The 22,300-nt window shown below is 46.0% G+C and overlaps 3 protein-coding genes across 4 annotated transcripts in view; 2 read left to right on the plus strand and 1 right to left on the minus strand.

Annotated features, from left to right (window-relative positions):
• Positions 1–22,300, plus strand: part of LOC6595936 — an 81,528-nt gene that overhangs the window by 2,199 nt on the left and 57,029 nt on the right. The gene's annotated exons all lie outside the window — the stretch shown is intronic.
• LOC6596004 (T-related protein) lies at positions 99–9,716 on the minus strand. 2 transcript variants are annotated; one of them, XM_026989755.1, is made up of 7 exons: positions 9,387–9,715; positions 4,307–4,643; positions 3,510–3,630; positions 1,984–2,127; positions 1,123–1,918; positions 684–1,053; positions 99–589 (listed from the first exon to the last, which is right to left on the minus strand). In XM_026989755.1, the coding sequence occupies exons 2-7, from the start codon at positions 4,636–4,638 to the stop codon at positions 277–279; spliced, it is 2,076 nt and encodes a 691-aa protein (XP_026845556.1). In that variant the 5' UTR covers positions 4,639–4,643; positions 9,387–9,715; the 3' UTR covers positions 99–276. The 2 variants fall into 2 exon arrangements, with proteins under 2 accessions (XP_026845556.1, XP_026845557.1); XM_026989756.1 differs by having other exon boundaries at positions 546–629; positions 9,387–9,716.
• On the plus strand, positions 12,709–14,799 carry LOC6596003 (succinate dehydrogenase [ubiquinone] flavoprotein subunit, mitochondrial). The gene has a single exon (XM_026989757.1). It carries the CDS (start codon positions 12,718–12,720, stop codon positions 14,662–14,664), a length of 1,947 nt encoding a protein of 648 aa, XP_026845558.1. The 5' UTR covers positions 12,709–12,717; the 3' UTR covers positions 14,665–14,799.

Genomic DNA, 22,300 nt, shown 5'->3' on the forward strand with positions numbered 1-22,300 from the left:
CTTCCTTAAAGATTCTGTACTAATATGCACTGGGTTCATGCACAAAGGAGGTATACACAGATGGTTATTCAGACATTTAAAGATAGTACTTTGATTAGGCTTTATAGGAAAAAAAAAAAATGTTTACATCGTAAGTAAATCTACAATAAGAGTGGGCTTGGGATATGCATTAGGGACTGATAGAGTATAACTTTTAAATCTAATACGATTGAATATCCATTGGGGGGGTCATGCGTCTAAAGGCTGGGACTGTGCGTCTGCTTCTGCGACTCCCAATCACTGCAGCGTGCTCTGGGGCGGAGTCAGGGGCGTCCAAGTGTCGGCGCTGACCGCAGTGACCACTGAGGTGGGCACAGCCGTTGGAATGGTACTGGCGCTGGCCACGACTACCCCCCTATCCACAGAGTGATGATCCAAGGCGGAGGACGACTCCAGCTTAATGTCGTTGTGCTGCACGGTCTTCAGGCTGGAACCGGGGCACTCCAGGGTAATGACCGAGCTGTGCTCCTCGCTCGGCTTGTACATATCGGACTGCGGATCGTCCAGCGCCTTCGAAACGTCCACGGGCTCCAGAGGATGGGAGGCGTAGCTGTAAGCAGAACGCGATTCGAGAGGGGAATCATTGATAACTACTTTAGCGATAAGTGGATAAAGTTCCCGATCCTGGCACTCCCAACACCTACCCGATTTCCAGCGGTATGTACTCCGGCTGGTAGTAGGCGGCTGCTGCTGCATTCTGATACAGTCCGTACTCTGCCCCGGATCCGTTGTGCCACCCGCCCGTGGGGTAACTGAGGGCCGACGGTCCATTCAGCACGTTCGTATACAGCTGGTGGGTGGGCGAGGTGGGCGTGGGGTGGTACATTTGGTGCGTGCCTCCGTACGCCGCCTGGGAAGTGCCCACTCCAGTAGCCCCCACTCCTGTGCCGTACAGGTCCGTCTGTCCCATGTTGTACTGATGGCCATGGGGCGTCAGATGATGGATAGTGTAGCTGGGTGAAGGAGTCGTGTAGCTCGGTGATCCGTTCGTGGGCGATGGCGAATTGTGTGTGGCTGAAGTGACAAAAGGGATAATGTCTTTCTTCGGGACAGGGACAAGGACTGGGACAGCGCACTACTCACAGATGGTGCTGCGACTGCTGCTGCACACGTTCATGGGCATGGGGCCGGGCACACTCGTGGCGTTCCAGTAGTTGCCATTGCTCTGCCAGCTGCCGGGATACGAGAACACCGAGGCCGTGGGACTGGCCTCTACTGGGACTGGCATGAAGCCCGACTGCGAGTATGCGCTGCCGTAGCATCCGACTCCTGCTCCGCTGCTGCTGCTGCTCACGCTGGTGCTCACAGATCCCGTCGTTACCGACTGCAGACTGGTGGGTGTTTGAGGGGCCGACGGTGGCTGCGGCGATGAGGAGGAGGCATTGCCGGCGCTGCCATTCGATCCAGAGCCCGATCCGGAGACAACCCGTGGCCTGCTGTAGGGCGTAGAGCGGGTGGTAGAGGCCACGCTGGGCCTGGACAGCGAACGTCCGTAGCGATCACAGCTAGATCCCGAGGTGGCTGCCGACGACACTGTGTTGGCGCCTACTAGGCTGTGGCTCTGTCCTAGGGGCAATGGTGGCGGGGCAGCCACTGCAGCGGCAGCGGCGGCGGCGGCATAGTGCGTGGGTGGAGGAATCAGCCAGCCGTAATGGGTGTCGTGCGGATACAGTGTGTCCGGCCGTTCTTTGGCGTCGAGGAAGGCCTTGGCGAAGGGATTGTACTTGATCTTGAGCGAGGTTACCTCCTCGTTCTGGTATGCCGTCACGGCGATGAACTGCGTTTCCGGAAAGGGGTATGTCACCACGTGCCGCTGCTCGGAGCCCACACGCACCAGGTGCACCCTCGGCTCGTACTTGTGCAGGGAGTTAAGCATTATCTGCGTGTAGACATGGAAATGTAAGCTCTGGTTTGCCTGAGAAGGATTAATTTCTGATCACTCACCTGCCCGTTGCCATTGGTCTTGTTTGTCAGCTTAACCTTGGCAAATGAAATGGGCTCCTTCATCCAGTGGGCCCCGAAATTGGGGGACTCGGGATGGACATAGATGGGATTCGAGGGAGGTACCTCCGCCTTGCCGCCGGGAACCTGTAAGATATAATGTGATGATGATATTTGTTTTGATGTTGTTGTCAGACATTTTATTATTTACGCTTAAATTGAATGATTTATATCTGGGACCGAAATATTATACAAATTCAGTTTCAGTTTTGTACGTTTTTCTTCAATGATATTGATTCGTTTTGAATAAAACTCAATGGAAAAATGTTGGGGAGCTGAGAATAAATTTGTACTAATAATAGATACATATCCTTTTGCATTGTGCCAAGGTGAACACATTAAACAAGTTTTAAGTTATAGAAAACGTATTTATTTTGATGAAAATATGGTCAAAATCTCATGTTTTTTTTGCATAAGCAGCCCAATTTGTAGACATGAATTTTTTTTTATTTTTTATTAAAGATTTTGTAGAATACCCCAATTAGTACAGATATGCATAATTTTTTTTAACTCCCTAAGATTTGTTCATTATTTAAATTTGAGTTTTATTTTTGAGTAAATATATAAATAGTAATCATTAAATAATCATTATCTTTGAGTTTTATTTTTTCATCATTGTGGTCTAAGTTTTATAAAATTACTCATTCTAATGATTATTGAATTAAAAAATTTTAAAATCAATTGGGAAATGCAGAGAATATACACATAAATAATTTCTTTCTAGGCCCATTACAATTGAGGGATTTTTCTTTAACATGGAACAAATTTTTTATTATTTACTATCGCTGATTTATACCAGTAGATTCGCTCCGAGAGAGTGGAAATTGTAGAATGAATTTTCACTCTTATCAAATATTTTGTTCAAATATATTGCATAATTAAATTAAATATCTCACTGCTGTCTAAAATAGTTTTAAGTAGTTGTCCGATGTTCTACTCAAATCGGCGGGAGCGAGCGAAGCAAATGTTCAAGGAGCTTGGGTCCTAGTCTATATATATGAGAAAGTGTTTTATCTTTGATTTAATATATGCAGTGTCAAAAAATCCTTTTAATAAATTAAATGTGTTTAAATCAGGGACCGCAAATAATAATTATGAAGATGTGAAGAAAATGTGTTACGGCAACATGGAATACAAAAAATTCATATCTTAATCATATTTAGCGATATCAGAAAAAACTTATATTTTTTAATTTGTATTGAAAAAATACAAAATAACACTTATTTTTGTTATACAAATGAGAAATAACACATACGTTTTAATATTCAATAAAAGTTAAAGATAAGAATTATATTTTATTTTTATTTTAAAAGCTACAAATAAGAGTTACTCCGTATCTTTTATTTTAAGTATCAAAAAAATAAAAATTAAATAAAAGCTCAACATTGTATCTCTCTGAAGTGGTTTCTACTCTTCAGAGAGCGGGTTCCATTTGAGTTTGAGTTCCCTGCCTTTCGATCAATACATACCCATTCGCCGTTGACGTACTTCCAGCGATGCGAGTCCACCTGCACAAACTCCAGCAGAACAGTGTACATAGCCGCCGGGTCCAGGCCTGAGGCGCTGATCTTCACCACCGGGAACATGCGTCTGCATGGCAAACAGATGAAACAGTAATTAGTAATTATAACAGTTATATAACAGTAGCACAGTCGAAACTGTTAAACTGTTGCCCCAAAGAGATTGCCCTCCAGTCTTCGGTCTCGTCTCCAGTGCGTGTTTGCGGAGTACCCGATCCGATGGCTGGGGCTACGAGTGCGACTGCGTCTCAGGCAAATATTGGAACGGCCATGCGCGGCGTCCATGCGCGCTCTGTTCCACAACAATTAGTACAAGATGGCGGCTGTTGCCGGGCCGTGCCAATTAGCACCTGACCAGGCCAGACCCGCCTCCCGCCTCCCGCCTCCCGCTTCCCGTTCTAAACAGCCACAGCCACAGCCGCAACCATATCCACAGCGACTGTACGATTATGTATGTGTACTACGTCCGTAAATTGGTAAATATTTCTAAGCAGAGAAGTATGTACCCGCGAGAGTACATATGTGCACGACTGTGTCCCCAGGCAGCAGCGAAACGTTAACGCTTCATTATGACCCGTCGCAAACAGCGCCAAATGGAAAACCATTGCAGCAGCAGCAGCAGAAAAACAAAAAACAAAAGCGCCAAAACCCATTGCCAATTTGCATTGGAAAACCAGTTAACACATTCGCGGTTGCAAAAGGGAGGGGAAGGGAAATGGAAGGAGCGGATCTGGTGACTCACTTACCTGCCGTTCTTAGTGACGATCATCTCGTTGGTGAGGTTCTGAAAGCGCAGCCAGAGCTCTCGGTCATCCAGGGAGACGCGCAGGTTTCGGTCCAGCTCGCTGGGACTGCCCGGGCCTGCTCTGCCATTGCCGCTGGGCCCAGAGGCAACCGCCACTACGCCTCCTCCGTGTCCCTGGCCGTGTCCGTGCCCATGTCCTTGGCCGTGTCCGTGCCCCTGGCCATGTCCATTGTGGGTCACATGCTGTGGCGATCCAGCCCCGCCGCCTGCCGCCACATTGCCATTGAGTCCGGTCGTTGGATCCACGGCGGACAAGATGTGAGATGTGGTCATGTCAGCTGTTGTAAAAAAAAGGAATTCGAAAAAGGGAACACAATTGTTAGCTAATCGCCAAATAAAACCATACTGACATGAGTCAGAATGCCCAAAGATCTGCGGATTTTTTTGTTTAATGAATAGTTTTACATTTAACATTGCATTTTGTTTTAGTATTTTCTTTACTTAGCTTTTCCCTGATCCCAAAATCAATTATTTTCTCTATGAGTTTCTGAGGTTCTGGAAGCCTGTGCAGTACACGTACAATCACCTCATGGACAGTGTGCACTGGGCATTACATCAAAGCCATTTCACCCGCCTGGCCGACGAAGTGTCGGCTTTATGCCTTTACAGCACCATCCCAGGAGCATTAGAAGAATGCTCCTCCAGCTCTCTGTTGTCGGCTTTTAATTATATTGCACACTTTAGCCATGCCTGGGACTGAGAGTGGGATTGGGATTGGGATTGGAACTGGCACTGGCTCTGGCTCTGGTACTGGGATTGAGACTCAGACTCGCTCCCAGACTCTGACTGAGGCCGGGTCTGCGATGCTGGCTGGCTGGCTGGCCATAAACAACGGGCACCCTTTTTATTTATGGCCGCGGCAACAAACACCTCTGTTTGCGCCGGGACCGGGACCGGGATCGGGGTCGGGGCCAGGGTCATAGTTGTTGCTCTCTGCGGAAGAGGCCTCCTTTCGAATCTGGTCGGACGACTCAGTGATGTCTAAATTCTGGGCACCGAAAGTGTTTCTCGCAATGTTTTGTAATCATAAATTAACAAAATGTATTAATTGTTTTGTGTGTGTTTTTATTGGACCGAACCGAAGATTGGATGCTGAATGCCGACGACGGCCCCATTCCCATTCCTAGGATTTTTTTATAGCCCGCCCTCTCCCTCTCCCCTGCCACACACGGGTTGGCTATTGTTCTTGTCTGGTATCCAAATTTGATTTATTGAGAAGTGTTTTGGCCATCTTCAATCATACATACATGTACGTCAGTGTATGGAAAGAGGAAAACCAAATGATGCTTTGTCAGACATTTAATTTGAAGGTGTCACCCGAACAGGTTGCCCCAGGGGCTCGAAGGTGAGATATACATAAAATCAATTGTGCAATCAATCAGCCAAATCCCTGCTAAAAAGGCAAATCAATCAAGAGTGTGTCTCTTAAGCCTCTTTAATCTGAAGCCTTTTCTTCAGTTGTTATTTTCTTTAAGTCGAACAGATTAAATAATAAGAATTATTATTTAGTCGACTTATTGATTTATTTTCATTTGATTCCTTTGCTGCGGTTGAATGCTCCTTTTCTCTTGATTGTATTCAATTAAGCGAATTTTTGGAAGGATTCAATTATCTGCATTTTCGGATATCTATTTTCCCGAAATGCACTTTGCGGTGTAGGCGGGCACTATTATAATTTTTACCCAATTCACTGGGTGTTTTCTCATGTGCCACATAAAAGAGCTCATAAAAATGTACTCTTCGTGACAGCGGTATCGTAGCTGTCGTAGCTGGCTGTTCCCTGCTCTGCCTTGTCCGGGGGTCTATGGGTCTTGTACAGCCACACGTTCCCGTACATACTCGTATTTGTGTTCCACATCGTTCCACGCCACTCCACCATCTCCAGCGGCAGCTCCATCGCATCGCCAAGCTTAATGAAAAGCTGTTTTTGTGTGTTGTCTCCTCGTGCGAGTATCTGTGTGTTTGCCTATATCTGTGTGGCGTGGCTACATACTTCTATACTTCGACTTTTGATGGCTGCCATGACGGGTTGAGTTGAGGTTTGTATTGGACTCTTTCCCCATCCGCTTTGTTGTTGCTGGCTTTTGTTGATTTTGAATGATTTCGTGACTTTGATATTTACTCAGACTCTTTGAAAGTTTTTTTTCTTCTATTTTTTCTTTTATTTCCTTTTGGACTTGCGTATGAAATATGCGCCGCTAGACGAAATCGAACCGAACCTTTTGTAATATGGCAACGGCGTACTGAAGATACAGTGCCTAGAGGCCATACATCAAACGAATCTTATGACTCTTACACTGAGGGAAAATTCCTCATATCTCGGAACTATTTAAGTATCGAAAAAGCACTAACCCAGAGCAAAAAGAACCCAGAACAACTATAATATTTACAATTAGGTTTAAAAATGTATACCAGTAGGTTAAATGCGAGAGGGGAAATTGTAAAAAGAATGTGCTTTCATATTTAAAATAAATATCTTCCATACATAACTTAAATATTGCCATACATCATATTAAAGTGTTTCACATCCAGATTGAATATTGGCTGTATTAAAAAGACCTTTGAATACATTTATGGCTAAGTCAAAGTGAATTCTATTTAATTTTACTTAATTTTTATTTAAATACCGAATACATTATTTAAATATGGATGTTTTCCTTTGTTCGTTTTCTGCCATTTTTCTTTAAGTGTAGGTTTTAGAACTATTTTTTTCTATCTCTGCTTAGAGGGAGTGTTCATTATATCAAGTGTCTACTCCATGCCGTCTGTTTAGTGCCCGAATCTTAAAATCGTTAGCCCATAGGAGAGTCCTTTTTAACAGTAAGAGCTGGAAGTAGGATAGTAACAGCAGGGCAACTGAATGGACCCAGGCACTCGCAGTATTCTTGACGGAGAAGACAAGAGTATAGGTTCGTACAGCCCTTCCGCTTCCGATTATACCAATGTTATCCTATTATCCTGAACATCGCTTCATTCATTCCGCTTTGCGATTTGCACAAGGATTATGTATCGGGTGCTATTCACACCTGCTAAGGATCCGGGCGGGGGGCGGCGCCGACAAGTGTCATCGGCCGGACGCTGGTAGCTTATCGGAGGGCGATTAAGTCAAATTTGCTAAATTTCACACACCACTTGACATGAAAATAAACCAAATTCAAACTTGGACCCTGGTCGGGCTCTTGCCCCTGCCCCAACAGCGTCCTGCTCCTGTTTGCTCCTGTTCCTCGACCAGAGCTGTCACCTTAGGCAGGAAACTGTGTGGGGGGAGTGTGTCGCACTTTTGATTTCTGCACACAGCCACAGTCCGGAAAGTGTGATGGCGCCGACGGACGGACGGACGGACGCACTTTATGAGAGGCGTACTAAAATTTTGTACAAACTGTAATTAATTAGTGAGCATTTGTCAAGTACTAAACGGGGCTTGGGGCCTCTTGTCGCGGCGCGGGGGCGGAGTACGGCTTGGCTTCCTTGGGTCGGTTTATGGGAATCTTTTTTTTGTCGATTTGCATTTAATAGGATAATTTTCACATGCGTCGTAATTGACTGCTTGATCCGACGCACGCCGTATTCGGCCATCTAAGAGTGTGCCGGTGGCCCTGTCTCTGTCTGGCCTGCGAATTCTTATGTCCCTACTAATTTGCGTGTGAATATCGGATTTGCTGCTGTTTTATGTCATTAGAGATATTATTAGGATCGTTAAGAGATCGTTTTTGTCGCTGGCCCGCGGCTTTTGGGCACTTCTTCTTCGGCCAAGTGTCAAAAACTGTGTGTTTTGTGATATCTTGGGTGCTCTTGGGGTTTTGTTTAGATTTGGCATTTGATTTTCACACGTTCGTTTAAATAGGCTTGCCAATTCACCGTTCGAATAACGGATATAATGTTCTTTCTAAGCAACATTAAGAGTTACAGATAAATCTACTTATTTCCCTGCCATTTTTGTAGTGTTAAAGATATTCATGGATGGAAGCGGCCATGGAAATTAATAGACTTCGAAGCATTAAGAAGATTTTTGATGGCGAACTTAATATTCCATTCATTAAGATTATACACTTTTGCATATAATTAAAGCATATTGAGAATAATTTTCACAATGTACCCTTATCTTTTATATATTCCTGAGGTAATACGTGGAAATAATTTGAAAACTTTAGCCGAAATTGACCTATCTTTCTGGGATTTTTGTTTAGCTATAATGATTAAGAAAATATAAAATATTTACAATATATTGATATAATATTGGAAGAAAAACGTGACCCTAAAATACCGAAAAATAAATGAGCTTTTGCTGTTTTGAATAGGGTTTCACCTCAAAGTTTATGAAATGAATAGTCAATTGGTTAAAATATTTAAATTTTAATAAATTTAGAAAATTATATCGGTACAAAAGCATATGAAAATGTGCGGTGGACCTCCTTTCCTTGAAAATTACCATATGTTACGCAGAACCTCGTATTAAAATAACTCATGCTCCAATATGACGTTCAAGTGATATTCCAAAATATTTACAAAGATACGAAAACTTGACATAAGTTGTAATTTATTTTGTGCGTGGTGCCTTTGTGTTGAATGATAAGATTTCTGATATTTGGCGACTAGTCTTTGTGCGTTCCATAAACTTTGAATGATCGCAAATCAATGTTCATAATTAAACTGTTGGTTTGACCGATTCCAAATTGACCAAATTTGCTTTTTAGAATAATACAAAAATCCAACCTTATTCGAAAATTGTTTGACAATGGCTAACGATATTATACGTTTAGTATATTTCTAAGTGAATCGTGATTCTACACAGATTTTTACTAATTTTTATAGTTCCATATACTCTGACATTTCAAAAACTTGTTCTGAAAAAGTCTCTATTGAAATTCTGAGATGAAATAAATCTAAAATTAATTCAGTGACCAACCAAAAAATGTATATCTAAGGAAGCTAGGGAAAACAACGAATACTTTATCTTTACCTTTAGTCTCTCAAAGAATGGCTATGCTCTACTATAGCTTAAGAGTTTTTGATCCACTTACATATATACTTGTGCTCCGCCGTTGTCCGGCGTATCTGCTGTAATCCCGTGGAGAAGCGCTCGTTGAAGTATGTCAAACTCTCAGATCGCTCACAAAGTCACTAGCTGGTCACAATCACAAAGTCCTCGGGGGCTTGTTCTGGTTTTATTCACGCGCAAAAAAAATATGGACAGATCAGATCAGATTTTTATCAGTATCAGTATCAGTATCCGTATCGGTTAGATCGGTTGAGAAGAGGACAGGCAGCCGCGACAGCCGTGTGTACCGCGTTTCTTTCTTTATTATTTTTGCTTTGCGTTTCGAGTCGCCGAGTTTTTCGCCGCCGAGCGTGTGTTTGCGTTGCCACAGTTCCCGAGCTAATGATCGACGATCGGTGCTAATTTGTTCCACCATCACAAGCCAAGCCGCGCTCGCTGGCCTGGCCGGGCCGCTTCCTCTATTGCTCTGGGCCGTGTTCGGCCGTGATTCTGTCTACTCTCTCTTCGGCCATAGAGCCGTCCTGCTCTGGCACGCGTTTTGGCCGAATCGGACACCGGTCCGGTGGCTAGGCCACACCTCTAACAGGTAAGCGCGCTGCGCGGGATCTCGCATCTCGCTCTGATCTGTTGTGCCGCCATCGCTGGGGACCCTGGCAACAGGTAGGCTCCTAGCCATCAGGTTTTGGTCATACCATATCATTCGAGCCGAGTCGCTGGCTCTGTGCACCGGCCGAGTCCTAGCTTAGATCCCCACCCCGAAGGAGACGCCTGGATCTGCACTGCATGCGCCAAAAATTAAGTGAAACGTGTTTCAAATGCGCACCGCGAGCGAAAGAGAGCCCAGATCTCAATGGCTGGATGGAGTGGATACGAATACGATACTCGCTCAAATGCCCTCTGACGGGGCAAAACTGGAGTTGCTGTCCGCCGACTGGCTTTGATTTGTTTAGACGCTCGTTTTGTGTGTGTTTTGTTTGCGCAACCAATTAAAACTTTGTATTTTTTCCATGGGTGTCTGTTTGTTGTGGACCTGCGTCTCGGCTTGGGGTCCGTTCCGTCCGAAACGGGTTTAGCGGTCGTTTCGTTGAATTTTCAACTGAATTTCGAGTTGTAAACACTTGACCGCGTATGTCAGTTTGTGTATGTGGCCAAAATATGAGAAGGCCCCGGTCAGGGCACCCGGCATGGGGCGGAGTTGGAGGCTGTGCGTGACCAGTCTCGGTTGAACGAGCTTTTTGCATCGGAATCGGAACGGGATGAGGCTGTAACTCAAACAACTATATTTAGTATGTAGTAAAGTTAGTAAGTGATGACTGTACCCCGCCAAATATCATTCAATTTGTAGGGGATACCGGATTAATCATCACCATATCTTTATCTAGAGAACAATTTATAATTCTAGGGATTTTTCATTTGTTGTTTCATTTGATATGATTTGATGAGACCCCCCATTGATCCGACAATATTTAACACTTTAAGCTATTGCCGAGCTCCGTGAATTATACTAAGAGACTGGTTTAAAATCTGTGGCTTGAATATTATCGGATTTTCGTGGAATATTTGGTATATTTTAGCTGACGAACATGCCCGAATCGTCTGTCCCCACGTGATTTTCCCAAGACAATCAGAATCGGTCCACAATTTCCCATGACTGCCTTGGAGGCAATCAGTCAAAACAGATCTTTAAAAATACGTTTTATTTATTTGCTCGTTTTTCGCTTAATTCGAGTGCTAATTGAACCCGATATTACGGGCAACTTTTTGATGTTTCCTCAGACCGATCGAAGGAAAAAGAGCACTTAAAATTCGATTCGATTCGATTCGATTCGATACGATTCGATGAGGAATACATTTAATATACATATATGTACGTATTTTCGTAGGTATTTTCATTTATTCAACTATGAGTATTTATAGCTTTTTCGTGGTTTCAGAGCATCACGCGCCTCTCCCAGTACACTCCACGGATTGAATTCCATTTATGAGGCGAAGGAATGGGATGGGAATGGTACAAAGTTGAGCATTCTGTGGCGCTGAAAGACAAACAGCATACATATGTCTATGGCTATCGATTTGGGGTCCACAACAACCCGCGAGTAAATTGGAAAAATCAACAGACTCCGAAGTTCAATAAAATACATGAAAATGGTGGAGGGAGGGTGGGGGAATGGCGGGATGGGGAGGAGGGCCAATATCCAATATCCAGTGTCTAATGTAGAATCTGGCAGATACACAAGTGAATCGAATGGAATACACTCATGTAGTTGTCGCACCCGTGACGGCTACCTTTTCGGCCCGCCATTCATTAAAGCGATCGCGGGTGCGGCGCGGGACTTTCATTAAGAGCCCCGTCCAGAGGATCGGTATTTGGTATTACGCGGAAACGCAGTTTGCACAGTCTCAACCCTTTCTCGGTGCGCGGCCTTGCCCTAAATACTCACCGCACGGCATTGTAGCGGCGTTTTGTGCCGCCTTTATGGCCCTTCTTTACGTCCTTTCTGCGCGTGTTTGCAAACAATCCGATTTTATGGCCGCCTAAGCGAATTTCCCCGCCTCAATTAGTCCGTTGTAAACACATAAATGCAAACACGCAAGAGCCCGAATGGTCCACCGTCTACCGGTTTGCACAGGACACGCAAATATATCCTTTGCCGCGGAACAGGGCCATTAGCCGTCGGAAAATCCAAGTTCTGTGGCCAAGGCGATGCGAGTACAACACACGGAGAGATAGGAAATAGAGTTCGTGTTTGAAGTCTTTCGTTCGCTCTCCGCTCGCCCTCTTATCCGATGGGCCCTCGCACAGCCCTGGTCTCAGCCGGGGCCTGGCCGCTGCTATGTTTGCCCCGCCTCGGAGCCAGACCCAGACCCCAGACCCATTTGCATATGGCCTGGCCCAGAGCTCGCTTAAGTGTGTTTGCCAGGCCAGGCCAGGCCAGGCCAGGCCAGGCCAGGCCCGAACCGAACAGAACCGAGCCGCTCTTGTTTGCTTTGGGCCATCGCCATCGCTATATTTACGGCCATAGACATCACCATCGAATGTGGGCTGCGCAGCTCATCTTCTTGCTGCAGGATTTCCATGGAAATGGCCAGCTTAAAGCTCATCGGGAATGGTGTTACTTGGTAAACAGCAGCTGGCAAAACAAAGTCAAGTCTGAAAATACACGAGTATTATGCTATGGAACGTGTACTTTGTATAATTGCTCGATTGTGCTCGATAGATGCTTATCCAAAAGTATCAGGCAGGATTTTATAGTTTTTATAGGTTTTCCTGAGGTAGGACTCCCTGCTTTTACAATCAAACTTGTAGAGAACAAATCAACTGGAAAAAATCAGTTTATTCAACGATCTCTACAATGCGTCTCCTTTCCGTTGCTCTCTTGAAGCGCTCCACTACCGGACTCTGGTCCATCGACGTACGCCGCCTTCATGGAACTGCTGCGATGCGCGCCTGCAAGGAGGACTACGCCATGACCGACCACAAGTATGATGCCATCGTGATCGGAGCTGGTGGGGCCGGGATGCGTGCTGGCTTTGGGCTGGCCGAGAAGGGCTTCAAGACGGCACTGATCTCGAAGCTGTTCCCCACCCGCTCCCACACGGTGGCCGCCCAGGGTGGGGTGAATGCGGCCCTGAGCAACATGGACAAGGACGATTGGAAGTACCACTTCTACGACACGGTCAAGGGCAGCGACTGGCTGGGCGACCAGAACGCCATCCACTACATGTGCCGCGAGGCGGAGAATGCAGTCTACGAGCTCGACCAGTTCGGGATGCCCTTCTCCCGCAAGCAGGATGGGAAGATCTACCAGCGTCCCTTCGGGGGCCAGACCCTGGGCTATGGAAAGGGCGGTGTGGCGCGTCGCGCCTGTGCTGTGGCCGATCGCACTGGCCACGCCCTCATCCACACGCTTTACGGGCAGACGCTTAAGTATGCCGATCTGTGCCACTACTTCATCGACTATTTCGTGCTGGACCTGATCATGGTAAAGGGTCGCTGCGCTGGCTGCCTTGCCTGGAAGCTGGACGACGGAACCATGCATCGCTTCATTGCCAACAACACGGTGGTGGCGGCCGGCGGCTGTGGCCGCGTGTACTTCTCGACAACAGCGGGACACACCTGTACCGGCGACGGCAACGCCTGGATATCGCGTCAGAAGCTGCCTCTTCAGGACATGGAATTCGTGCAGTTCCATCCTACAGGCATGTACGGCGCTGGCTGCCTCATCACAGAGGGTGTGCGTGGTGAGGGCGGTTTCTTCTTGAATTCCAAGGGGGAGCGCTTCATGGAACGCTATGCCCCCACCGCAAAGGATCTCGCCTCCCGGGACGTGGTGGCACGCGCAATGACCATGGAGGTGCTGGCCGGCAATGGCTGCGGTCCGCTGAAGGATCACGTGCACTTGCAGCTGCACCATATCGATCCCAAGATCATACACGAGCGTCTGCCAGGCATTGTGGTCACAGCCAAGATATTCGCTAAAGTGGATGTGACCAAGGAGCCGGTGCCGGTGCTGCCAACCGTACACTACAACATGGGCGGCATTCCCACGGACTTTATGGGTCGCGTGGTGACTGTCGACCAGGAATGCCAGGAGCAGGCCATCGAGGGCCTCTACGCCTGTGGCGAGACATCGTGCGCCTCGGTCCATGGCGCCAACCGATTGGGCGCCAACTCACTGCTGGATCTGATTGTGTTTGGGCGCTCGTGCGCCCTGGCCATCGCCTCCAACAATTGCCCGGGCGAGACGCCTCCGGACGTCGACGAGAAGGCCACCGCGGAGACGCTGGACAACTTCAAGAAGCTTCGCTGTGCCGACGGCAAGACTACTACGGCTGCGATCCGAATGGAGCTGCAGCGCACGATGACCGGACACGCGGCCGTCTTCCGTGAGGGGAAGCTGCTCAAGAAGGGCCTGTTGAAGGTGGCCGATCTGTGCCAGCAATTCAAGAGCGTGAAGGTGGTGGACCGCAGCATGGTGTGGAACACGGACCTGGTCGAGACCCTTGAGTTGCAGAACATGTTGGCCAATGCGGTGCACATCATCACCGCCATGGAGAACCGCAAGGAGTCGCGCGGGTCCCATTCCCGCGAGGATTTCAAGGTTCGCTTGGACGAGTTTGACTACTCCAAGCCCTTGGAGGGGCAGAAGAAGAAGAAACTGGAGGAACACTGGCGCAAGCATACCCTAACCTTCGCCCAGGGTGACGAGGGATGCGCCACCATTAAGTACCGCGAGGTCATCGACAACACCCTCGACGACACGCTGGCCCCGATCCCACCGGCTCCACGCACCTACTAGTCCCCCAGTAACACAAACATGTAACACATTTTCCTCCACTAAACGCACATTTACACACTTCTTCTGTTTCTTGGTTAAATTAAAAACTACACTACGAATAAATACCAGCCCATGCAAGTCCGACGGGTTCATACACTCCACCGACTGTCATCCTAGTATTCTCCTGCATATAAGATAATTTCTTAATTTAAAATAAGTTTTTGTTTTGGATTTTTGCAAAGAAGACCTACAGGTAGTCGTCTTAGTTCGTAGGTCTTGCCCAAGATTAAGCTCTACCAGACAATGGATTCTGCCTCTGACTGCTCCAGATGCCTGCAAGTAAATAATTACCCTCTGAAGAGGCAACGCCTGGTCCTTGGGTGATGATTTCTGAATACACAGCTGGGGGCAGAATAATATAGCTTTAGATTTATCTATTATGAAGCATCTTAAGTCGGATTTTGAGCATTACATTTTGTATTCATTCTCCATTCAAAGAAATCTTTTGCTTTCATTCAATTTGTTTTTTTTTTTTTTCAAATGCATAATGGAGTAGTACTCAACCTATTTGGCATCCTTGTGGGATACAATTAATATGTGTAAATGTTTTGAAATAAGTTCGAAATACCACTTCGAAATGGCCAACTATTATTATGACCGCAAGTGTAGGAGTGCCTGTGAAAGAGGATCCTAGAACGAGGAGCACCCCCGTAATGACCACAATAAATTATATTCATTTAGGGGCATTTAGCATAGAGAAAAAGCCGAGTGCCAGTGCCTGGCCTGGTAAAGAAATAATTTATGGCTGTTGAAAACTTAACATGTTCATTTGGCCACATGTGGGTGGAATGAATGGGATGCTGGATGCTGGATGGTTTGGGTGGCCCCAATAATAATGGCGCTTGTTACGGCTTATGAATCTGTGTGTGTGTGTGTGTGTGTGTGTGTGTGTGTGCTGCGTGTGCGTTTGTGTGGACAGCAAATGAAAGGACAGCAACATAACAGGACCGCACAAAACACCCGTACAACTCGGCCTAGACGAGCAACAAGAGGCTACAATCCCCATTAGGTGATCCCCATCCTCCGGAGGACAGGCCAAACTATTTCGTGTGGCATCTGTGTGGAGGTGGAGGTGGAGGTGGGGGTGGGGGTAGGTGGAGGGTGTTTGTAGGACTGTGTGTGTACACAATTGTTGCCATTTCATTTTGTTGCCGCTGCCACCGACAGAAAGATTACAGTTGCATACACATTTGCCTGTGTTAAATTGTCCCACAACCAATACAAAGTGACCTTTTCATTTATTTTTATGATGCTCCCACCGCCTACCCCATCAGCACACCCGCCCATCCGCACCCCCATTGCCACATGGTGCACGTCCCTGTGGTCATAAAAAATAGTTCGCCCAACTCAACTTTCCTCTCAAATGGAAGGGCAACAAATGTCGGCTACAGAGGCTCAAAGAGGCTTACTGGGCTAAATGATTTCTTCTGGGATTTTGAATCTGTTTATTCCAAGCTGCCATTAATGGATGTGGATTTGTATAAGACCACTCAAATGGAAGCCATATCTGCCACAAAATAGTTTACCTGGAGAAAAGTACTGTATCAAATATACATAAGTAGTTATTGTTCAATTTTCTCGAAATTAATCTGAATAATTTTAGAACCCTACTTTGTATCAAATGATGATATATGTATAATGTGATGATTCTCACACTGAATGTGGAATATTTTCACTTTAAAATTGCCTTTTCTTTAAGAAATGTGATGCGTGGTGCGGGACATTTCTAAATGAAGTTTTTGAATAAGAACCAAAAAGATTTCAGTGGTGAGAAGCAAAGTTGAAGTTCTGCTCAAAACTTTGTGGATGTCTCCTTGTATGAGTTTTCTTTTTGCTGGCTTCTGCTGGGGTTTCAGGTTCAAGCCGAGTGTTTCAGAGAGTCTTAAATACAGTCTTAGATTCACCTTCAATTGTTCCTTAAAATTATAGAATTTTGGCTGCAGCTCTGTATTTATTTAAATGATGTACCTATAGTTTTAGTTCAAGAATTGACTAGCAATATATGCTTAGAAATCAAGGCGTTCATATCCCTCGAGACAACAAACCGAAGCGGAGGAAATCTAATCTCTCTTTGGATATTTTATTATCCAATTTCGAGTTTCTGCCGCAGGGACATAGACAGACAATCGGACATCGACAGAAACCAGCCAGCCAGGCAGCCAGCCAGCCAGCCACTGTTGTGGATCCGCTGTGGCTCTTTCTCCTGCACATCGCATCACTTTGCTTTTCCTTTAGCCTGTCCCTCCATTCCAGTTTTCCGCCATTGTTGCGGGTGCGACAAGGAGCAAAGCAAAGGGTCTCCACGTGCAGTAAGGAGTAAAGTTTACTGAAGCTCTCGAAGTTGTTTCTGCACTTCATTGCAAAACAAAATGTTTCAGCTTAAGCCCTTGTCCTACCCTGCCCCTGCTCCTGCCCCTGCCCCGGCACTGCACTGCCCCTGGAGGGGTATAAAATACCAGAACGGAATGTGTTCCGCATGGCATTTGAAGTAACATCGAGTTTCTGGTCCAGGGCATGTTCAGGGAATGTCTGTGCCGTGGCCGGGGGCCAGTTGAGTGGTTCATCATTTATATGTTGCCTTTGACTCAATCAGTTACTCGTTTGGATCTCAGCATTCGTATCCGTATCCGTATCCACACTCGCATCATAATTTTCATTAGAATGGCTCTGCGCCTAAACCGAGTCAAAGGCACTTCACTCTGAAAAATGCCTACAATTTCGGCATATTTCTCTACGGTTTGACCACTTTTCCAACAAACTATTCCGACTATTTCAAGCTGCAGTGTTTCCGTTCGTTTGTTACTGAGCTCGTTTTGGGTTAGATTCGGTATTGGTATTTTCCCAGAGCAGGAACAGAAGCTGAAGCTGGAGCTGGGACTGGGACTGGGACTGGGACTGGGGTTTGGGCTCGGGCCTGACAATGCTTTCCAAAACTTTTGCTTGCATGAATTTGATTTATTAATAAATTATACACTCTACTCCACACGAAAATAAAATTCTCTTCTATTTCCATTTTATTTACTTTCAGGTACGTCCTGTCTGGGGGTCTTCAATATGCAGCCAGTCGATTACGTTCGGGGAGGGACAGATGTGCGGGAAATTTAATACCCGGTGTCTGTGTGTGTGAGCGATAGTACTTACACATACATATGTACGCTTTCCCGTAAATTGATGCTCAAATCCAAAAACCAAATTTAGTGAATTTTGTGATTTTGTGCAGACACAAGTGGAAAATCAATTTCTTCCGAACGAGCCCGAAAGCATGCCATGGAAATACAATTTATATATGTTTTTTTCTATTTCAAAAGATTGATGCTCGAAAGTATGCAAAGACTATACATACGATATGTCAGAGTGCAAGGTGACTCAAGATGGGAAAATGTGAGTGACGTGACTTCGAAATGTGAGGCATGTACATATGAGTGCGAGTTTTCCCTTTCTTTCAGAAATCATTTAATTGCTTTGAACGCAACTAACGATCATTAATTTTATTTACTTTGTGGCGATTCATCAATTACATGGCATTTCTCTGGCCATACGTATAGGTATAGAGTATATCAAACATACACCTCCTCCTGCCTACAGATATTACCCATACAAACTTTTGTTCTTGCTCTATTCTTATTATCCCTAATGGAACATCTTTCTAAGTAGCGGCCATTTATAGCGGAAATAATTTATTTAATTTATTTAAATTTATATAGTATTCAAGCCGAATCAACTCTTATAATATTATGGAAGTCTTCAACAGGCTTCAAACTGAAATGATGCAGCTCGGACTAAACAAACCAAAGAACTACCAAAACGTTATTCCTCAACACGTAAAGTTTGAGCGCACTCATATGCATTGTTTTTTTGAAACACGCTCCGAAAGGTGAAGGTAAAAATAAGTTTATAAATTTCTGCTGCTTCTGCTGGGGAGCACGACCCTTCTTGCAGCAGCAAGGAGACCCAGAAACTCAGAAATCGAACTATCCAGGCCACTCCTCGACCTCGGCTGAAAGGTAAATTTGAATAGGCTGTCCGCCACCCTGTTGTGTCGGACAATATTTGCCCCTGCCAGAAGGTGCTGGACGGAAAGTCCTGATGATTGTACCCACACTTGGAGTTGACACTATTGGAAATGCCTTGCGTTTGCTCTGCTCTCCTTGGAGTCAAATGAGTTTTGGATAAACGAGTCCGTCGGGAAAACTGCCTCCATAAGATGACGGACTGCTGGGAAACAAAAAAAATCTCTCAATGCCCTAGCTGGGAATGCATAATTAAGAGCAAACACGAGAAATGAGCAAACGGTCCCAGACTATTCCATCTACATTGTGTTCGTCCCTGGCCGTTGGCCAAGTCTCATGTTCGGGCCTCGACTCCTGCCTGCCCTGTCCCTGTCGTGCCCTGCACTGTCCTGTGCTGTCCAGTCCAGGGAGAGACTGCTGCCGTTTTTCAAATTAAAATGCGTTTAGCTTAAAGTACACGTTCTCATTTATCATTTTATTATGGCCAGGCAGTGTTTTTCTTGAGCTTTGCCGTTTGCTTTGGCTCTCTGAACTTTCCGTTCCTACGTGCTGGCCAACGGGGCGCATGAGTAATGTGAGCACTTTCCTGCACACGGACTTTGAGGTGGAGTTGAAGTCCGGACAGACTGGAGTTAAAGCTACTTCCCATTGCCCTGTTTTGACCAGCTGCAACTGCCTTATTAAAACACCCGTATACGCCCCATACACCGTAGACCCATACCCTCTTAGAAACAAGCAAATTTCGCACAGCAGATTTCCATTAATGGTCCTTTCCCTGAGCAGGAAAAACAGCAGCCAATGATAGTTGCAACCAGAGCCAGCAGCAGCAACAGCAAGCAACTAAATGCTGTTGCAATTTCGTTCTTCGTTCGTGGGAGCGTTGTACTGCATTCAGTTCAGGACCCAGGACCTGGTTTGTTTCCCATTTATATTCATTTGTTTTCCGTTTTATTTACCCATCTCACCCGGAGCAGCAGCAGCAGCTGCAAATGTTCGGGTATGCATGCCACATTTTTGTATAATTTCCCATAGAAGCCGAGGGCGAAATTCTCACATTAGAAATGTGGGACCTCGACCAACATTATCGCTACCAACAAAGAACGAACCGCAGCCCCCTAATTGATTCGGTATTTTTGGGGGTGTTAAAAATTAGACAATTGGAATTCAAAATCTAAAAATTTTGCCTGGTACCTCGAAATCAATTAGTGGAGTATTTTCTGGCAACTTTCCCAATTATTTATCTCCAACTGTCGAACGAACAGTTTAATGAACACATTTCCACTCCTGACTCCTGCTTCAATGAATGTCTGAAGAGCCGGAAAGTACTTATTGCAATGTTGTTAATTATTTGACAATACTTTTAAATGGGAAACTTTCGAGGGAGCCGTGCTTCGGCTTGAGAGACCTTCGCATCTGGTTCGGACAAGCGGGAGTATTGCTAATTGCAGTTTGGCCACGGGGAAGAAGCAACAAGCTGGCCGGCCACCCACTACTTTACAAGGGATGGCCGGCCGCGGAAGAGTCTTGGTTGGTTGCCGCCGTAATGTGGCCAAAGTAGTGCTACCACTGGAGTGTCGTGTCGTGTCGTTTTAGCCACCAAGTTGTCGGAGGAGGAAGAGGAGGTTGAGGTGGAAGGAGGATGGAGCGGCACAGGCAGCGGCAGAGGCAGCGGCAGCGGAACCACAACTACGAGTGGCGGCTCCGGGGAAAAGTGCGCGCTTTGCCGTAAAAATGCTGTCGCTTTTCACAGCTTGAAGGATACAGACGTGGCAAGGGCACCCGGATCCGGGACAGGAAACTACTCTTAGTCCCTTTGAACCTGCGCCAGCTCCAGGCCCGAATGCTTTTTGTGACATTTTTGCAGAAGGTTTTTTGCATTCGTGCAACTTTTTGTTGGCACTGCGGTTTCTGGGGCAAGCCAGCCAACAGATATATAGGCGAAGGCAAGTGGAAAAGGGGCGTGTCTTTAAGTTTGCTGCACGTTAATTTTGTTTGCCCGAGCGAAAAGTGTGAAAATTTATACCCATCTCCCGCGCGAGCTCTAATTTCCACATTGCCAGTACCCAGGATCCAGGACCGGTGCACCGCGGTGCGTGCGCGGCTCTCGCAAAAGTTTTCCTCGCAGCGGCGAAAAGTATGCAAATTATTGAGAAAGTTTTTCGCATTTTTCACAGAGCGCCTGCTGCTGCTGCTGCTGCTGCTGCTGCTGCTGCTGGTATGCTGCCACATTTGACAATCTCCAAATGCCCAGTTGCCACATCTTGCTGCAGGCACATCTTGCACAAGTGCGTGCAGAAGGGGGCTAAATTATGTATGCTCCTCGTGCCCCAACAGCCGGACCCAAGGCTGGACAAGAGCAAATGTAAGCATCCTTTTGCTCTGGTTCTGGCCAAGCACAATTTGATGCCCTGCACTTGACACTCGCCCCGAATCAGGACCCGGACCCGGACCCGGACCCGGGCTTGGGCCCAACCTCGGCCTGCCTCTCCGATTTAGGTGTGTGTCGACCCGTCAAGGTCCTGCCGCCCCGATGGGAGAGCAATTTGTCAGTCCCGTCCACTCTCTCTCATCCGCCCCTTTTGCTGGGGAAATTATTATTTTGTTTAATGATTTGTGCTTGGTCTCGTAATTGAGCCAGGGAAGGGGATGGGATGGCATACCCCCTGCTCTTGACCCACAATGGCAGGATGGAAAAAGGAAAAGAAGGAAAACTATCGCAACAAAGTTGCTGGCATTTTGGTCGTTGTGCTCCTTTGCCCCCAGTTCTGAGGACAAACCCATCCCAGCGTGAAGAGTGGAAAATGGAAAATTCTATTTATAAATTTCACTGGCATCGAGAATATTTCGCAACTGTCGTTCGAGCAGAAAGTTCATTGTCAATTGATTCGCCAGTCGGGTGGGCATGGGCAAGAGCCCAAGCCCAAGCCCAAGGATTGTACCCCCTGTCCATGATTGTCCATCTATCCATTATTAATCGAAAGTATTTCGTTTGTGCAATTTTGAGCTTGGCCCGGAATTTTGTGACAGGAATTTCTCCTGTCTGCTGCTCATATTTAGTTAGTGGAAAACGAAGAGAAAACAGCAGAAAATGTCCAATGCTGTTGGAGAATTTCAAATTAAATATCATAGATATGGCAGAGGACACACGTTCGTTTGTGAAAGGATTGAAAGGATGAGGATTTCAATTAATTGAACCCGTAACTTCTAAAATAAAATACCGTCATTATGAGCCCTTTCAGACGAGTACGAGTATGTGTGTGGACAAACAAAATACGCGCAATACAAATACAAATTGCAGATCATCGATGCATTAAACCAAAGCCCAATAGGGCGTATAATTCAATTAAAAATTAAATGCAGTCATAAACAATCGGCATGGGCATCGACTGCCGTCTGCTGTCGGCTGTCTGCTTAACTGTGGTTAAGCCCCAGCCATTAAACGCAAAAATGACACAAAATTGTAGGAAAAACGGGGACTCAATTTAAAATCGCTCGCTGCATAATTATTTTGTGTGTGTGTGTGTGTGGGCATGCGACGAAATGAAATCCATTTATCAGCGAGATATTAAATGCGAAAATTCCATATT

The sequence above is a fragment of the Drosophila persimilis genome, unplaced genomic scaffold (assembly GCF_003286085.1).
Source record: "Drosophila persimilis strain 14011-0111.01,24,50 unplaced genomic scaffold, DperRS2 tig00000431-arrow-pilon, whole genome shotgun sequence".
Taxonomy (NCBI): Eukaryota; Metazoa; Arthropoda; class Insecta; order Diptera; family Drosophilidae; genus Drosophila; species Drosophila persimilis.